Here is a 20,584-nt window from a genome sequence, read left to right on the forward strand (position 1 = left end):
ACAGTCAAAGCCTTGGAGATTATTCTCTTACCTCCCACCCGCCCCCAACAGGAAATCCTAGAAAAGAGAGGGTCTTAAGGAACGTATGGGAGGCTAAAAGAGCTAAGCCCTTGGAATTTAAAGTGGGCCCTTGAAGTCCTATGGGAGGATATCAGCCCAGGGTTTACATGTCTATGGTTAGTTTTCTCCATCAACTGTGGGTCACCAAAAAAAAAAGGGGGGGGGGGGTAAACCCTGCCCCCTTCCCCCACAAAACCCTACCCAGTTTCTAACATTGGCTTAATCTTACAACATTTCATAAGCACCACAAGGAGAACTAAAGCAGTATTGTCCTTCAACAACCACATCAACAGTTAAAAACACCCAGCCATTTCCTTTCAGGTTTGTTTTATTCCAAAGGAGAGTATTTGAATACTTTGAAAGCCATCCTCAATGTCAGATTCTGACCTCTGTGACTTGGCTTTCACTTTCTGATACAGTGGCGCCCCGGTGCATCCGGGTGCTCAAGTCAAGACAATCCACCGTGAGAACGTTTGAAAGATAAGGATGGATTCCAGAGCTTCGACAAGATGAAGTGCTCTCACATCTAACCTTTTCGGATGAAAAACAGTGCACTTAGAGGTCAATATTCAAAGCCATTTATCCTAACTCGCAAGTTATCCAGCTAAATGACAATATTTTAATATAACCAGCACTTATTCAGCTATTTTTTAGCCACATAGGTCATTATGCAGCTAAAATTTAGCTAAGTGGGTGTGTCCTTGGTCGGGGTTGAGTTAGCTGAATAATTTATCCAGAAAACTCTGATTTTTGGAGGTAGCCGAATAAGTTATTCCATTACCCGAAGATATGCTGCCCTCATGTGGTCGAATAACCTTAGCCTTAGTTGGCTATATTTAAAAGAATATAGCCAACTAAGTGGCCTGCAGCACAAAAATAAAAAACTTACAACTTCCCCCCACTTAAGCTAGGTAACGGGTCGGTTCCGGACTATTTCCTTTTTAATTGTTTTAATCTATTACAATGGGGTTTGGTGGGGATTGATTGGCCTGGTTGGGCCCTATTGCCATAGCCTGGGTAAGCGGTATCATTTGGGTCGCTAGACTTACCGAATAGGGTTTTTTTTTCTGTATTGCAGCACCACTTAACCAGCTATAATCTTTTTGAATATAACCAGCTAAAGCCAAAGTTATCCAGCCACATAACTTAAAACCTAACTGTTGATATTAAAAAGATAGCCAGTTAGGTTTAAATGTTATCCAGCTAAAGATAGCCAGATAACTTTAATTGGGGATATTCAATGGGATGTTTATTCCACTGAATATCCAGGATAACTTATCTGGATAAATTTAGATGGATAAGTTATCTGTTCTAGTTTCTTTTATATATTTGCCTCTAAAAGATTAAGAATGAGACATGTAGACTCTAGCTGTTAGTTGTAAGAATACAGTATGGGTGGTAAAGATAATCTTTAGCTGGTTATCTTTATTCAAATTTTCTTCGAACCTAACAGACTAGGTTTTTGGCTGAAAATGTTATCATTTAGGCCTGCTATGTACGCAGCTGGGGTTAGTCATTTAAATGTTAACAGGTTTACGGTGTTAGTACTAAACAGCTTGGAAACACTTCCAGCCACGTCCCTGTTTTTTTTTTTAACCGGCTAAACTTTTGTGCCTTGCATATTTAACCAGTTAAATTTATCAAGTCACAAGGAGCCATTTTTAAGTGCTTAACCCTTTTCAAAATTGTCTTTTGTACCCACAGGTCTAAAAGTACATTTTCAAAGAGAAACCCTGTACAAGGTTTCCCATTGAAAATGGGGCATCATTTTGGTGCATACATATGCACCTGCTTTGAAGGAGGTGAACAAATACGCACAGACAGTCCATGCAGAGCTCTCAAAATGAAACCCAGCATGCATTCCCCCCACCTTCTCTGCTTCTTTTCCAGTGCCGGTACTTTTATCCACACAGAGCAGAGGGTAATTTTTAGCAGGACTTTTCCAGTGAGTAAACAAGTATTTACCCGCAGGAAAAGTTTTGATAATTGTCCTGTGTACGACCATCTGTGAATAACAGAGGTCAATGTTCTCACTGAGCAATTAGTTATCTTCTGTTTTTTAAACTCTTTATTTAAACATTTTCCAGTACAAAAGTGACAATTACACAGTCACCCCCCACCCCCCAGAAGGCAGGAAACAAAATGGCGCCGGCGCTACCTTTGCCCTGTCACATGATAAGGGCAAAGGGCCACCGGCGCCATTTCTCAACGCAGCCGTGGCCAGAGAGAGAGAGGGAGATCGCGTCGGGAACCCCCAATGGACCCCAGGTAATTTAAAACATTTTGGGGGGGTTCGGGAGGGTGGGGGATTTCTTTTAAAGGTTCGGGGTGGGTTTTAGGGGTTTTTTGGTGTGCCGGTTTTCCCGCCCTCCCCCGATTTACGATTTTTAACGATTTTTTAAAACAAAAAAACCCGACGATAAGATTTTCCTCCCCCCCCCCCAGCCAAAATCGATCGTTAAGATGATCGATCACACGATTCACACCTCTACAAATTTGTGAGCATCCAGTCCCACTGTGCAGTTGCCCCCCCCCCCCCCCCCTGCTAATCCATGGTAATCTCAGGGTGACTGGAAGTCAAAAGTTCCCATGTATGACAATTATCAGCAGAAGGAACCTTTGCATATTGTGTTTGAATATTGGTTCATTATGAAGCTAAAATTCTGCCCCTACATACATGTTAAGTGCATGAGTTAGACACCCACCTACTGTGCATGCACATTTTTTAAACTAAAGTATATCCACAATTCCACATACTTTCCAAACATGCTCCTGAAACATCCCCAGGGAACATCTCTAATGTGGATAAAAGTGCACTTACCATGGACATGCAAACGTTCTTTCTGACAACTGAAAACTCACTTACACAGATTCAGCCAATCTATCCTCGAGCACCTTATATGATATGCAAAGATCCTGATTAAAACTTTCAAACTTTACCCCAGAGTGATACAAGATAGTGAAAAATTCTAGTAACCATATTAGACTTACAGAAAACTAGAGTCTTGTTAGGTTGTGATACTCTTTAAAGGACCAAAAAAAAAAAAAGTAGCATATGAGCTATTAAAACCATCTGCTCTCCTTCAGATGTCAAAGATATCACAACCTACAAGGATTCAGAGAATATGTTTGTTTCCCACTTCTGTCAGGAAAAAGGCTGCCATCTAGTGGGCATGTAGATTAGTCAAGATTCTCTATAATAGACAAATATCCCCAGTGAACCACAAATGGAACCAATGATCATGCTCTATAATTGTCAGGTTAGGGTTCCTTCCAGAGACATACATAATTCTGCTTCAGATTCAATACCAGGATTTATTCACAGACACATGTTTTCTTTACTATTTACACAACCCCCAACTCAGCAATCTAGTACTCAAAGTGACTGTGCAGGTCTGGTCATGCTATGTTACTTCACTGGTATTCTCCATTCACTGGTATTCTCCAGGCTTACTCTGCAGCAACAGAACTTCACCTTCCAACTCTACTGTGTAGCCCTCAACCATCAAGTTGTCCAAACACTAAGCCTATCCCAGCAACCCCTTTTTCAGCTTCCCTAAGAATCAATCTGGATCCTTGGAGACATGGCCATGTTCGGGCTGAGGCTGCCTCAGTTCAAAGCATGCTGGGGCCTCACTATCAGGGCACTAGCTTTCCACTAGGCAGACCCAAATACCTTTTTTGCCCTCAAAATAATGTTCTCTCACCTGCAAGAATTTCATCAGCATGCTGTAGCAAAATGGGAGATAGAAAACATAAAAATATAAGAACATATGAAATTGCCAAACTAGAGGCAGATACAGTAAAACCCGCGGGAGAGCCACTCTCCTATGCGCGCGATTTAGGATGCAAATGAGGGCACACCGTAAAAAGAGGCGCTAGGGACACTAGCGCGTCCCTAGCGCCTCTTTTTTGACAGGAGCGTCAGCTGTCAGCGGGTTTGACAGCCGACGCTCAATTTTGCCGGCGGCAGTTCTCAAACCCGCTGACAGCCACGGGTTTGGAAAACGGATGCTGGCATAATTGAGCATCCGTCTTCCGACCCGCGGGCCAATTTTACATTTTTTTTTTTAAAAAAAAATTTTAATTTTGGGGCCTCCGACTTAATATCGCTATGATATTTGTTGGAGGGTGTACAGAAAAGCAGTTTTTTCTGCTTTTCTGTACACTTCCCTGGCGCAGGCGTAAATGTTTGAAAGAAAATGTGCGGCTTCACTGCACATTTTGCTTTCTAGATCACACGGGAATAGCTATTAGGGCCATCAACATGCATTTATATGTTGCAGGCGCTATTAGTTTCAGGGGGGTTGGACGCGCGTTTTGGATGTGCTATTACCCCTTACTGTATCGGCCCATAGGTCAGACCAAGGGTCCATCAAGCCCAGCATCCTGTTTCCAACAGTGGCCAATCCAGGCTACAAGTACCTGGCAAGTACCCAAACACTAAGTAGATCCCATGCTACTGATGTCAGTAATAGCAGTGACAATTCTCTAAGACAACTCTCAATTCTCTAAGACAACTTGATTAATGGACTTCTCCTCCCTAAACATATCTAAACATTTTTTAGACCCAGCTACACTAACCACATCTTCTGGCAACAAATTTCAGAGCTTAATTGTGCGTTGAGTGAAAAAGAATTTTCTCCGATTAGCTTTAAATGTGCTACTTGCTAACTTCATAGAGTGCCCCCTAGTCCTTCTATTATCCGAAAAAGTAAATAACCAATTCACATTTCCCCATTATAGACCTCTCATGATTTTAAAGTCCTCTATCACATCCCACCTCAGCCGTTTCTTCTCCAAGCTGAACAGCCCTAACCTCTTTAGCCTTTCCTCACACGGGAGCTGTTCCATCCCCTTTACCATTTTGGTCACCCTTCTCTGTACCTTCTCCATCGCAATAATATCTTTTTTCAGATGCAGCAACCAGAATGTTACACAGTACTCAAGGTGTGGTATCAACTTGGAGCCATACAGAGGCATTATGACATTTTCCATTTTATTCACCATTCCCTTCCTAATAATTCCCAACATTCTATTTGCTTTTTTGACTGCCACAGCACACTGAGCTGAAGATTTCAATGTATTATCTACTATGATGCCTAGATCTTGTGCCTGGGTGGTAGCTCCTAATATGGAACCTAATATTGTGGTTACTATAGCATGGATTATTTTTCCCTATATGCATCACCTTGAACTTGTCCACATTAAATTTTATCTGCCACTTGGATGCCCAATCTTCCATTCTCATAAGGTCTTCCTGCAATTTATCACAACCCACTTGTGATTTAACTACTCTGAATAATTTTGTATCATCTGCAAATTTGATTATCTCACTCGTATTCCTTTTCAGATCATTTATAAATATATTGAAAAGTAAGGGTCCCAATACAGATCCCTGGGGCACTCCACTGCCCACTCCTTTCCACTGAGAAAATTGTCCATTTAATCCTACTCTCTGTTTCCTGTCTTTTAGCCAGTTTGTAATCCATGAAAAGACATCGCCACCTATACCATGACTTTTTACTTTTCCTAGAAGCCTCTCATAAGGAACTTTATCAAATGCCTTCTGCAAATGCAAGTACACTACATCTACCGGTTCACCTTTATCCACATGTTTATTAACTCCTTCAAAAAAGTGAAGCAGATTTGTGAGGCAAGACTTGCCTTGGGTAAAGCCATGCTGACTTTGTTTCATTAAACTATGTCTTTCTATATGTTCTGTGATTTTGATGCTTAGAACACTTTCCACTATTTTTCCTGGCACTGAAGTCAGGCTAACTGGTCTGTAGTTTCCCAGATCACCCCTGGAGCCCTTTTTAAATATTGGGGTTATATCAGCTATCCTCCAGTCTTCAGGTACAAAGGATGATTTTAATGATAGGTTACAAAGTTTTATTAATAGGTCTGAAATTTCATTTTTGAGCTCCTTCACAACCCTGGGGTATATACCATCCAGTCCAGGTGATTTACTACTTTTCAGTTTATCAATCAGGCCTACCACATCTTCTAGGTTCACCGTGATTTGGTTCAGTCCATCTAAATCATTACCCATGAAAACCTTCTCCGGAACGAGTATCTCCCCAACATACTCTTTAGTAAACACCGAAACAAAGAAATCATTTAATCTTTCCACGATGGCCTTATCTTCTCTAAGTGCACCTTTAACCCCTCAATCATCTAACAGTCCAACTGACTCCCTCATAGGCTTTCTGCTTCGGATATATTTTTTAAAGTTTTTACTGTGAGTTTTTCCCTCTACGGCCAACTTCTTTTCAAATTTTCTCTTAGCCTGTCTTATCAATGTTTTACATTTAACTTGCCAACGCTTATGCATTATCCTATTTTCTTCTCTTGGATCCTTCTTCCAATTTTTGAATGAAGATCTTTTGGCTAAAATAGCTTCTTTCACCTCCCCTTTTCACCATGCCGGTAATCGTTTTGCCTTCTTTCCACCTTTTTTAATGTGTGGAATACATCTGGACTGTGCTTCTAAGATGGTATTTTTTAACAATGATCACGTCTCTTGCACACTTTTTACCTTTGTAGCTACTCCTTTCAGTTTTTTCTTTCAATTTTTCTCATTTTATCAAAGTTTCCCTTTTGAAAGTTTAGCACGAGAGCCGTGGATTTGCTTACTGTCCCCCTTCCAGTCATTAATTCAAATTTGATCACTATTGCCAAGTGGCCCCACCACTGTTACCTCTCTCACCAAATCCTGTCATCCACTGAGAATTAGATCTAAAATTGCTCCCTCTCTTGTTGGTTCCTGGACCAATTGCTCCATAAAAATGTAATTTATTCCATCCAGGAACTTTATATCTCTAGCATGTACCGATGATACATTTACCCAGTCAATATTGGGGTAATTGAAGTCTACAAAAATACTAACAGTTAATCCCAATATACAATGAGCCACACAATATTTCACATCAATACGTTGTAAACAAAAGTTTTTTCTTCTATGTGCTGTATTTCATATAATTTAGTTTACATATGGGACCATCATAACACCCACGGTATACAAGCAAGTTAGCTTATATTTTAACCGCCACGGGTCATATTTAATCATCGGTCCAGATTTATTAATGAGTACTCATTAATAAAATGGAACTTTCTGAAAAATCTGGACCGATGATTAAATATGACCCGTGGCGGTTAAAATATAAGCTAACTTGCTTGTATACCGTGGGTGTTATGATGGTCCCATATGTAAACTAAATTATATGAAATACAGCACATAGAAGAAAAAACTTTTGCTTACAACGTATTGATGTGAAGTAATTGAAGTCTCCCATTAATACCGCACTACCAATTTGGTTAGCTTCCCTAATTTCTCTTAGCATTTCACTATCAGTCTCACCATCTTGACCAGGTGGAAGGTAGTATACTCCTATCACTATAGTCTTCCCCAACACACAAGGAATTTCTACCCATAAAGATTTGATTGTGCATTTAGTCTCATGCAGGATGTTTATCCTGTTGGACTCTATGCCATCCCGGACATAAAGCACCACACCGCCTCCTGGGTGCTCCTCTCTGTCAATGCGATATAGTTTGTATCCCGGTATAGCACTGTCCCATTGGTTGTCCTCCTTCCAGCATGTCTCTGAGATGCCAATTAAGTCTATCATCATTGACTGCTATACATTCTAATTCTCCCATCTTACTTCTTAGACTTCTGGCATTAACACACAAACATTTCAAAGTGTGTTTTTTGTTTGTATTTTCATTCTGCTTTTTAATTGATAGGGATAAGTTAGAATTTTTTAGCTCAGGTGAGTTTTAAGTTACAGGCACTTGGACTACTTTTATTATTGGAACCTCACTGTCGGGATGCCCTAATTCTAATGCATCATTAGTATCCTTTGAAGATACCTCTCTCCGAACCATGTGCTGCTGAGCGACTGTCGGCTTTCCCCTTTGTTCTAGTTTAAAAGCTGCTCTATCTCCTTTTTAAAGGTTAGCGCCAGCAGTCTGGTTCCACCCTGGTTAAGGTGGAGCCCATCCCTTCGGAAGAGAATTCCCCCCTTCCCCAAAAGGTTCCCCAGTTCCTAACAAAACTGAATCCCTCTTCCTTGCACCATCGTCTCCTCCACGCATTGAGACTCCGGAGCTCTGCCTGCCTCTGGGACCTGCGTGTGGAACAGGGAGCATTTCAGAGAATGCTACCCTGGAGGTTCTGGATTTAAGCTTTCTACCTAAGAGCCTAAATTTGGCTTCCAGAACCTACCTCCCACATTTTCCTATGTCATTGGTGCCCACATGTACCATGACAGCCGGCTCCTCCCCTGTACTGTCTAAAATCTTATCTAGGTGACGCGTTAGGTCCGCCACCTTCGCACCAGGTAGGTATGTTACCAGGCGATCATCATGCCTACCAGCCACTCAGCTGTCTACATTCCTAATAATCGAATTATCAACTATGACGGCCGACCTAACCCTTCCCTCCTGGGCAGTAGGCCTTGGGGAGATATCCTCGGTGCGAAAGGACAATGCATCACCTGGAGAGCAGGTCCTTGCTACAGGATCCTATGCTCCATGCAATGTTAAATTAAAATAATTCTGTATTATTGGTCATGCTTGAGCTTCTGCTCTGATACTGACCTGTTAAGCTATTCTAATTTATTGTAATCTATTTTTGAGTCCAGTCCAGATAAAAGCGTAACATCAAATATTTGGAAATAAATAAATAAATGAATGAAACAACTAAGTTAAATTATTGGAAACATATTTTAGAATTATCTTAGTATGCTGACCCCACTAAGATATGCCAAGAAATTCTGTATTTTATATTTCTCTCTCTATATATATCATTTCAATTCTGGGCATATCACTTGATATTAGAATCAATCCACGCCATGAAAATGATATCCAATATTGAATCATCACTGGTCCTTCAAAACTCTGCATACAGAAGCAGGATCACTGCATGCTGAATGTGACTGAATGTGACACTCCTCTATATTGTATTTTATACAAAAATGTCGGTATATAAAAATTAAAAATAAATACAAATAAATAAATAGCCCCATTGGAAGCTCTAAATTCTTATATATCTCTCTATATTTAAAAAATGTTAGGTGCTCCAGGTAATCATTGAATCGCGTCTGCACCTGTGTGACGTAATGACATCAGCTGGAGCAGAGGGAATGCTGCAGGCAGCAAGGAAAAAGTACCAGCATCCAAACTGTGAGGCCAGTGAGTGCAGCAGCAGGACAGGTGAGGGAACAGCTAGTGGGGATTCCCAGGCCCCACCAATAAGAAAAACCAAACAAAAAAACCAGAGTCACTGGCAACACCAGGGAAAGAAGCAGTGGAGCAGATAGCAGAAGGGCTGCTGGGAGATGACCTCGGAACCAGAGGTGGGAGGGGAAAAGCTGGGGGAGGAGTGAGAAGAGAAGAGGGCCAAAGTAGATGGGAGAGGGGGGCTGGAGGAGGAGATCAGTGTGAGGGAGATATAGAGAGGGGATAGAGGGATAAGGAGGGAGGGTAGGAGAGAGGGAAAAGGAAAGAGGGAGGGATAGAGAAGGATAGGAGAGGGATGAGGAAAGAGGGATGGGGAGAGGGAGAGGGAGAGGAGAGGGATGGGATGAGGAAGAGAGAGGGAAGACAGCAACAGAGGAAGTGGAGGAACGGGAGAGGGAGGGAGGGAGATAGGGAGGGGGAAGGGAGAGGGGGGGAAGGGAGAGAGATGGGGTGAGGTGGGAAGGAGAAATGCATAGATTTTCCCCTTTTACCCCACCACACACTTTCGCCCACACACACATCCCCTACTCTCCCTCTCCCCATACATGCACACACATACTCACTTTTCTCCGTACACACACACACACACACACATATGTACTCCTTCCCTCACACATATGAACCCACAATTTCCACTGTGCACCCATACACGCCCTCCCACCACCAATTCCTGCTTAACCCCACACACATTCAGCCCTCCATACCCCCAACTCTACACACACACACACACACACACACACACTCACACAGGAGCTCATCTCACACCTTACTCCTTCCCTGACATACAGCAAGCATCCAAACCCCTGCCTTCACATCCACATGCATGCACACAGGAGGGGGAGGAGAGCAGGGGAGAACGTGGATAGTGCAAGGGAGAATGTGGAGGTGGAGATGGGAGAGGAGAAAGGTGAAATGGTATGCACCCACCCAATCTTTGAGATCATGCTTTCAAATGCTATTGCATGTGCCATCTTTATGCTCCTGCCTCCTTCATACAACTAGAGCAAAGGCATTCCTTGCTGCGGCTCCAGTTCTGTGGAATGCACCCTCTAGAGAGCTGCGACAAGGACAAGATTATCGTGTGTTTTGTAAACAATTGAAAACAGTTTTATTTTGCCGAGTTTACGACAATGTGATGCTTTAGTATTCAGTTTAGTATTAATAGTGGCAGTGATAAAGTGCTATACATATTTAATTTTATATCATTTTATTTTTTTTTAGAGTACTTATAGTTTTAATCTGTTTATTTGATTTGATGTGTTATTAAATTGTAATATTCTAATCCACGTTGAACAATGTAGAATCGAGGAATATGAGATGTTTTAAACAAATAAAGAAGAACAAGGGAGAAGTGCCAATCCCCGCTCCACCATACCCCCCAAGTCACACCCCTACATTCACACACACACCCACCTAATGTCTCTCCCCAACACTCCCCCTTTACATATCCCAGTGACCCCACCCCCATACACACAAACCTTCATATACACTATACCACTGACACCACCCCACCCTGAGTTACTTCCCGACAATCTCCCACTCCCACACATACATATCCACTTCATGTCACTTCCTGATACCTCCCCATCCCACGCAGTCTGCAGCCCTCCAGCACTTCCCATAACATCCCCACCACGAGTCACTCCCCAACAACCCCCATCCGCACACCCCCTCTATTGCAAGTCACTGACACCTCCACACATCAAACCCTCAGCCACTCCCCCCATGCACACACATCCCCATCCCCTCCCCGACACTCCTAACCCCGCCCCCCACACACACACTCCAACCATTCCCAGACACCCCCCCACTCACAGTACAAACCCAGCCATCTCCAACACACTACACTCCATCACACCCTAATGCCCCATCCCAAGAGTCCTCCTACATGCAACCCAACCCCCATTCACCCCCCACACACACCCTCCCCACCCCAGATACTTGCCAACACCTTTGCACATCAAATCCCCAGCCACTCCCAGATATGCCCACTCACCACACCCAGACACTACACACACATACACCACTCCCCCGGCCACTACTAGACACCCCACATACCTCACACCCCCTTCTACGACATCACCCCTCGTGAAACACAAACCCCCACTCGTGACTCACCAATACCACCCACACATGCACACATACCTCCAACCCCAATCTCTTCCCAACACTTCTGACACCCCCCAAACTCCCCCCATTCCTAGAGAACCCCTCACACTTACCCCCAGTCACACCAACACACACATCAACCCTGTAATGCATGCACAGAACCCTTCTCCTCCCCCTCCCCTGCTATGCCACATCCCCACATGCATATACACGAGGGGAGAGAGGAGTGGAGGGAGAAAAGAGAAAGGGCAAAGTGAATAATGTGAGATGGAGAGTGTGCACACAGATCCAGCTCACTCACCCTTGATATGGACACCTCCCAACTCACCCGATACCACTCACATTAGCCCCATAACAAGCACACACATCCTCCCACCACCCTCCCCCACACACAAAAGTGGAGTCTGTGGATATTGCAAGAGGGAAAGAGTACATCCTCTAACAAACCTACCCTCACTCTCACCTCCCCACAACACACACACATACACACATCCCTCTCTATTGCACACATGCACATGGGAGAGGAAGGGAAAAATGGTAAGGGGGAAAAAGTGTAGAGCACAGTGGGAGAGAGGGACAAAGAGTACACACTTGCACACCCACACTTGCATGGGGGAGAAGGATAGACAGAAAATGGGGGTAGGTTCCCCCCAACACATACACACATGCATACACCCCGTTCTGATACCACATATACCCCCTACTCATATCTACAACACATACACTCCCATCCCCACAACACATACACCATTCCTACATAGGTGGGGAGAATAGGGGTAGGAGTAGAACTGTGGAGAATGCAAGGAGAAAAAAGTGTACATGTACCCCCCTCAGATACCACATGGCACCCAACACCACATACACCACCACATACTCTCTACGCTCCTCCTCCACTTTCACATACCTTCTGAAAGCCTTCTGACCCACACCCTTCCGCATGCCTTTCCCACTGAGTGCCACCCCCCCCCCCGGCACCTACTCCCATTCCTGCACCCCCAACAGAGCAAGTACAAAGCGCCAGTAATATATACATCCAGGTCATGGAGTCATAAAACACACTTTTGATGCAATTGCCACTCTCTCTTTTTTTGGGCATTCCCTTAACAGTCAAGGGGGGGAAAAAAGAGGGGTGATGTTGAGAATTCTCTAGCTCTTGCCCTGCCCTTCCTTTCATTAAAGTCATTTCCCTGACCCAGCCATTCCTTGCATTTTCCATCTAGGTACAAACATGGAGTCTAGAGTAGACAGTCCATTGGTAGGGTTGGCAAGCAAAGCAAAAAAGGGGCGCAGCTGTGCTGCAGATGGAATATAACGACTGAAGCATGTCAAAGCATGGCTGGTGTCATACTTTGATTACTGGCTAAAATAACTGCTCTGAGACTCACCTTCCTACTCCAGGATGTATGGCTCCATATGGTCCCATAAGGTAACACTGCCAATCCACCTCCCCCCACACACACACAGAAAGCCATACTTTACTTGGTTCTTTGAACAGGGTAAATAAAATATATCCTCTAAAATGGATTTCATTACCGGATCAATTCCAAAAGGGTAAGGATTTCCAGTGAACACTCCAGGAATGGCTGGATTAAGCTGTAGTGACGTAGCACTATGAACAAGATCATCACTAAAGAAAAAAAAAGCAATAAAAAAAAATTTCAAGGTCAGATAAATAAAATGGGGCTAACGAATGGGCCCCTCTGTTATTTATTTACCCACAACAATTTTTCACCTTTTGATTAACCATCAAAACAAATTACAGTCAAAATGATAAATTCACTGCTGTAGAGTTCTCTACCTAGAGTACCTGAATATAATCCACTTTGAAGGGCTGAAAGGCGGAATATAAATCAAATAAATAAATACATGCATTTGCATAGCTAGTGGTTTGGGGAGTGTCGGTGATTGTCACAAATATTTGAAAACCTGGTTAGGTTTTACTTAGTAAGTCTGCTTTCTTATAATGCCTTGCATTCATCTGCTGCTCAATCAGGTAAAAAGGATAAGGTTCTGCAAAGCCACGTACATCCCTGTTTACCACTTTCTGAGCAATTAGCCAAGAAACCCCTAAAGGTTTTTTCATGAGCATGATTTACAGAGGTATGCCCAGACCTAATAGATGGTATTCTACGTGGTCACATTTGGATGGTTACACTGTGCCAAGTGAAAGTCTTTATTCAACCTCTGGCTTCTGTAAGAGTCAATCACTAAAATGAATAATCATGTGACCATCATACAATAGTTTTAGGCTGTCTACTATAACAGTAACACAGATGGATAAATTAAGCAAAGATGAAAAGTTCAAAGTCTTCAGACTTCTTCAGGAGCTACTCTGAAAACTCTGTGGTTATCCAGAGAAAGACACAAAAAATACCATTTATCACACCCAGGTTGGTTTCTCAGTGGAAGAACTTGTCTTCGGGATTCCAAAAATATCATTGCTCTTCTGTAGACATCTGCCAATCTAAATAATCACTCTCCTCATGAGTAGGTGTGAAGCCAGAACCATGCTTGAAAACGAGTAGAGAAAAGTGAACAGTATCTTGACTTCTGAAAGGAGTTTATCTTAATACCCTCCAAATCACTTCAAAAAATGGGAGACAGACTGGGAAGAAAGATTAGGAATAAGAACAAAAGTCAAGATACAGTTGGTTTCACATCATTTACTACTCACGTCCATGTGCCATTTGTGAACATTGGATTGACACTCCAAGAAGAGCCAAAGATGTTGAGAGCCTTAGAAAAGCAATCATTGTAGATAAAGCCCGTGTAAATAGAGAATATGCTCATCAGCAGAATCAGGTAGCGGCCACTAAAGAAGGTATTCCAAATCTGCCAAAGGAAAAATCCAGAGATGAATGTTATGAACTGAGCATGTGCATTTCAGTCATTGGATTTCAAAAATAATTAGGGCTTCAGATTTTAGATGTTTACAAATTGTAAATTTAGGCGTTAATTTTTTTATCTAATTAGGGGCTCTTTGGGGATACCGAAAATCGGTGTTTATCAATGTTTTTGCGGCACAGGAACTATTGTAGGGTACCTTATCCAGTTGAATCAAATCAATACATTTGTGCAGCTGAGGAGTCGTCAGCTTGGCAAAGTGAAGGAAGCAGGACAGGCAAAGGAGGACATGGCATGGGACATGGTGTTTTTTCAGTGTTCATCTAATAAACACCTAATATTATTTTTTGCATCAGGCATGCTTCATTGGGGTTTATCAGTCAAAACCTAAAATCAGAAGCCCTAAAGCTCATGGGCCCAATCTTCAAAGCACGTTCAGAGCGAAATAGCCAGATAAATAAGACTTATCTGGCTATCTAGCAGGCTGCTGAATATCCGTATTGTCAGAGAAAATAAATCTACACATAGGAGTCCCACAGAGATCAGCTCTATCAGCTACACTGTTTAATATTTACCTGCTGCCGCTGTGCCACCTCCTAGCAGGCCTGCGTGTCATACACTACATTTATGCTGACGACATTCAACTACTACTACCCATTGAACACATTGAAAAACACACTGGGGTAGATTTTTTAAAACGGCGCGTTCGCGTACTTTTGTTTGCGAACCAGGCGCAAACAAAAGTACGCTGGATTTTAGCAGATACGCGCGTAGCCGCGCGTATCTGCTAAAATCCAGGATCGGCGCGCGCAAGGCTGCCGATTTTGGGCAGCCGGCGTGCGCCGAGCCGCGCAGCCTGCCTCCGTTCCCTCCGAGGCCGCTCCGATTTCGGAGCGGCCTCGGAGGGAACTCTCTTTCGCCCTCCCCTCACCTTCCCCTCCCTTCCTCTACCTAACCCACACCCCCGGCCCTATCTAAACCCCCCCCCCCCCCTACCTTTGTCCGGGGATTTACACCTCCCGGAGGAAGAAGTAAATCCCCGTGCGCCAGCGCTCTGGGTTGCGTCTCGGCGCGCCAGCGGGCTGCTGGCGCGCCGAGACGCAACCTGGGGGCGGTTCCGGAGGGCGCAGCCACGCCCACGGACCGCCCCGGGCCGAAACCACGCCCCCGGGCCCGCCCCCAAAATGCCGCGTCCCACCCCCAAAACGCCACGTCGATCAGCCCCGCCCCCGACACGCCCCCGACAAAAAACCCCGGGACTTACGCGAGTCCCGGGGCTCTGCGCGCGCCGGCAGGCCTATGGAAAATAGGCGCGCCGGCGCGCAAGGCCCTGCTCACGTAAATCCGGGCGGATTTACGCGAGCAGGGCTTTTAAAATCCGCCCCACTAAATCTAGCAAACATGTACCTAGACATCATCAAACAGCTAGTAAACCAAATGGAGCTAGTTATTAACATTGAGAAAACAGAATTCCTACATTTAGAATGAAAAAATCTGACGATTATCCAAACCCCAATACTGCTCAAAAATAATCAGAAAATAGAATTAACTGAAAAAGTACGAAACCTCGGTGTAATAATTGACACAGAACTTAGCCTCAAACAACACATATCACTGAAAGTCAAAGAAGGATACACCAAACTTATGGTTCTCAGGAAATTAAAACCTTTACTAACATTGGCAAACTTCAGAACAGTCTTACAAGCACTAATATTTGCTAGCACCGACTACTGTAATTCCCTTCTCCTAGGATTACCATACACAACAATAAGAACACTCCAAATACTGCAGAACTCTGCTGCAAGAGTACTTACTAGTAAACAAAAAAATGATCACATTACAGAAACTCTAGCAGAACTACACTGGCTACCCATCGAATACAGAGTTCAATACAAAACACTTTGCACAATATATACATTAATACACGATGAAAAAGCAGAATGGCTGAACACAGCACTACGTGTTCATGTCCCACATAGAAACCTCAGATCTGCTAACAAAGCACTCCTAACCATCCCTTCGGTTAAAACAGCAAGACTGACCCAAGTTAGAGAACGGGCTCTATCCTTAGCCGGACCAATACTGTGGAATACCATGCCCTTAGAAATTAGACTACAGAGAGATTTTTAACTATTCAAAAAGAGTTTAAAAACCTGGCTTTTCAAGCAAGCATTTTACAAAGAGAGCAGTGAATAGTGGAATATGAAATCTGGCAGCAGAACATCAGAACGCAGCACCTTTCTGCTCAATAAGCATGTTTAATTAAAACAAATCATACATTCTGATAGAGTTATATATGCAATTAAAACTGTGAAACATAGAAAAAGGACAAGATCTTTAACTTTTTGCAAATAGTCTTTATTGCGAAACTATGTTACCGGACCTTAATGGCACTTCCTATAGATAGTATTAACTTATATATTTTCCAAAGACGTATATATATGCCTCACTGTTAACCGTTGTGATGGTATACTACTTAACGACGATATAGAAAAGATTTTAATTAAATAAATAAATAAATAAAATAGATAAATAAATAAATAAATATCCGGTATGGTCAGCAGCCGCTAGATAGCCAAATAAGTCACTTATCCAGCTATCTTTCAGCTGGTCAATTTGTGGGCGGGCAGTGGGCACATCAGAGCAGCGCTACTTATCCGGTTAACTTAACCAGATAAGTAGCTATCTTCGCTCTCATCCGATTAAGTTAATCGAATAAATCAGACCAGCCATAGAGCCAGTCTAACTTAGCCGGATATAACTTATCTGGCTAAGTAGAGATTTGTGTGCGGATATTCAGCGGCATGAGAACAGAGCTAAAGATAATAAAAAATGGTGCCCTGTAGACTTGTGACCTGAGGTTGTTACAGGAACGCAGTTTGAATAAGGAAGTTTGGGTAGGTGAATAACTCACTTCATTGTTGCTTTTCTGTGCCTGAAGCTTCTTCTCATTATTCACCATCCAAAGTGCGAATCCCAGCATGACCAGCCCATGTCCACAGTCTCCAAACATTACCGCAAACAGGAAGGGAAATGTGATTATGGTGTAAGGGGCTGGGGAAACATTGAGACAGAGAAGAGGGGAAAGAGAAAACAAGCTTTATTTTAATCTAATTAGATTACAGTTGCAAAACAAAGCTGCATGTACGGTAGGTCAGAGTTGAAAAGAGTAGATTATTTTTTCATAATATGCGTCCCTGGCTAATGGACTGTGCAGTTCTTCAGTAGAAATTTGAGTTATGAAGCTGCTATCTTGAAAATCTAATACAACTAATTATTGAGAATGGATGCATTTTGATTGTAAAATAATGCTTCAGGATGCAAAATGTGCTAAGGATTCTTACTTGGATTCATCTCCCTGTAATTGCCCACGCCATAGGCATCCACAATGTTTTGAAAGCCTGCTGTAAATTTGTTGACTCTGTTGAAAGTAGGTGGGGCCATCTTGGTCTGTATCTCGGTCATGATGGGGTTAATGGTTGAGCCACTCCGCTCCTGCAAAGAGGGACAAGTGACTGCTAAATGAAGAGAGCAATGTTTGACCTAAACGACCCACAGATTACAATGTAACTCAGCCAGGTTTTCACTAAAAATGACCTCTCCTGTAACATATGCAGTGTACACATAAGCCAAACTCAATTAAGGACTTTTTCTTTCAAGTAATGTGGATATATCATGGTAACTCCTGAGTTGCCACAGCCAAAGACAATTGACATGAAACATAACCAAATAAATTCCCATTCAGGGTTAGGGTAATTGTGCAAATGCAATTCACCCAAATAAATTAGCCAGTCTGGAAATTGCCCTTTTTTGCTCAGCTAAAAGGATATGCGGGCTTCCACGTCATGTGTATTTTTAGCCAGACTGAGGGAAAGTGCTCCTGGGCTGTGTAGGAAGGGGGGGGGGGGGAGAATAGGTAAATGAAATATGTAGATTGGATTTTCTAATTTACACGTGGTTTCTCCCCCCCCCCCCCCCCCCCCCAACAAATTTTTAACTGCAGAAAAGGCTGGTGCAAAGTCCACAGTTGTTTTGTACTCATGGACAATTTTCAAAGGAAAATGGGTACTTTGTAGACGTAGGCTTTCTGAAAAAAAAATTGCCCCCTTGATGTGATACCCAGTGACCAATTCTAGTTTCAGCTTCATGGGCCGCCACAAAACCTTCTGAACTCTTTACAAATTATTATGCCTTCTCTCCCCAGACGATCGCCGTTTCTTTTCTTTGATCACCTCTCCCCAGCATTATTCCCACAATTTCCTTGAACGTCTACGGTGTTGGATTCCCCTCCGCAGAGATGTTTTGCTGATGATCCTAATATCTATTGGCTTTCCATTTCTAGCACAGGACTTTGGCAGCATGTACACCTGGACACAGGTAGAATTCACGTTGCCGGATTTTTGGCAAAGTGGCAAAATCATTAGCAGTGCTAACATTTTCCTCCCTATCAAGTGGAGGAGTCTAGATTTCCCACTGACAAGTATATTTTGCAAAGATGTTAGAATAATAAAGAATGAATAAAATAAATATAGTATTGCTTTCTCTGCTGTTGCCAAGATCGAAGCAACCAGCACTCAAAGCAATCTGACCCAGCGCACTCACTTCAGAATCTGTGAGCCAACTTCACAAAACTCTGCTTATCTGATGTCCCCAGCCCAAAATAACTAATTTGTGTTAAGTATGAAGTAAACCAAAATATATCCATGATTCAGGCCGATACAGTACAGTGCGCTCCGACGTTTGGACGCGTGTTTTTGACACGCTAGCTTTACCCCTTATTCAGTAAGGGGCAATAGCGCGTCGAAAACGCGCATCCAACCCCCCTGAAACTAATAGCGCTCGCAACATGCAAATGCATGTTGATGGCCCTATTAGTTATTCCCGCGCGATACAGAAAGTAAAATGTGCAGCCAAGCCGCACATTTTACTTTCAGAAATTAGCGCCTACCCAAAGGTAGGCGTTAATTTCTCTCGGCACCGGGAAAGTGCACAGAAAAGCAGCAAAAATCATGTTGATATTAAGTCGGGGTCCCAAAAGTTTAAAATAATAAAAAAAAAAAAAAAGTAAAATCGGCTCGAGGGTTGAAAACCGGAAGCTCAATTTTGCCGGTGTCCGGTTTCCGAACCCGTGGCTTTCAGCGGGTTTGAGAACTGACACCGGCAAAATTGAACGTCGGCTGTCAAACCCGGTGACAGCCTCCGCTCCTGTCCAAAAAGAGGCACTAGGAACGCGCTAGTGTCCCTAGCGCCTCTTTTTTACAGCGGGCCCTAATTTGAATTAATTATTTTTCTGAATAGCGCGCACAGGAGAGTGGCCGGTGCACGCGCTGGGAGAGCGGGCGCTCGTCCGCTCTCCCACGCCGTTTACTGTATCGGCCTGTGAGATAGCATATACTCATTAATGCAATACTTACATACTTATGCATTTGCTTCATCACTGGTGATGGGTAGTTGTAACAACTAATCAAAAATCACTCTCTCATAGAGTACTCATTACTATTACTAATAACACGGGTGGAGAAGTGTGTCAGCAAGAAAAGATCAATGCACATAAAAGCTCATCAGCCCATCAGGACAGTCGCTGGACAAAATGGTGCTCTAGGAGAAGGTTGCTTTTGGGACCTCCCCCACTCCCCTTTCCCTATCAAGCTTTCGTGCTCACAGACTTACGGGATGACTCAAAAGGGTGTGGCATGGTCCTTCCCCACCCCCTTCGCGTCCTGGGCAATCACCCTTTTTTGCCCTCCCCTGGAGATGGCACTGGTACCCATAGGACCTAATAAACAGGAGGACTACCATAGAACAGACAATCATTTTAAAAATATGAGTTGGATATTAAGTTGGCAAAGAACAGAAAAAAAAAATTAATTCCCACAATACAAGAATTACACAATCCCCCTTTCCCCGCCCAAAAAGAAAAATCCATTAAATAAGAAAAAGAAAGTTAGAAGAGACTAAAAATGACTGCACATAGCTCTGCTTTCAAAGGGCCTGAGACCGTGAGGAACCTTGAGCAGGACATGATCCCTCCACAAAGGCAGTTCTGGCGCTTACCTTCTGTTTAAACAGTATGTGATCTTATAATTTATATATGTGGAAGGATGTCGCCAAAGTGTCCCTTACTAGTCACATCAGAGTCTTCTCAGACCCCAGATATGATGTCAGAGATAGTAGGAAGACTCCCAACCTTCCCCAGTGGCAGGCGTTATTCAGGGAGCGTGTGCTTAACCTAATTCATCAGCCCACTTTAGCTCAAGTACTGCCCCTTCAGCCTCCTATCCTGAGAGGGTGGCTGAGACAAAAGGCCTTAAGAGTTGGGAGA

General features: G+C 43.3%; 1 protein-coding gene across 1 annotated transcript in view; it reads right to left on the reverse strand.

Annotated features, from left to right (window-relative positions):
- The window catches only part of ATP6V0A4 (ATPase H+ transporting V0 subunit a4), an 89,917-nt gene that overhangs the window by 30,546 nt on the left and 38,787 nt on the right, over positions 1–20,584 (reverse strand). The window contains exons 11-14 of the mRNA XM_029599767.1: positions 17,607–17,757; positions 17,177–17,316; positions 14,093–14,250; positions 12,952–13,045 (exon numbers count right to left, since the gene is read on the reverse strand). Of these exons, the coding sequence (XP_029455627.1) occupies positions 12,952–13,045; positions 14,093–14,250; positions 17,177–17,316; positions 17,607–17,757 (543 nt within the window). The remainder of the gene's footprint in view (positions 1–12,951; positions 13,046–14,092; positions 14,251–17,176; positions 17,317–17,606; positions 17,758–20,584) is intronic.

The sequence above is a fragment of the Rhinatrema bivittatum genome, chromosome 4 (assembly GCF_901001135.1).
Source record: "Rhinatrema bivittatum chromosome 4, aRhiBiv1.1, whole genome shotgun sequence".
Classification (NCBI taxonomy): Eukaryota; Metazoa; Chordata; class Amphibia; order Gymnophiona; family Rhinatrematidae; genus Rhinatrema; species Rhinatrema bivittatum.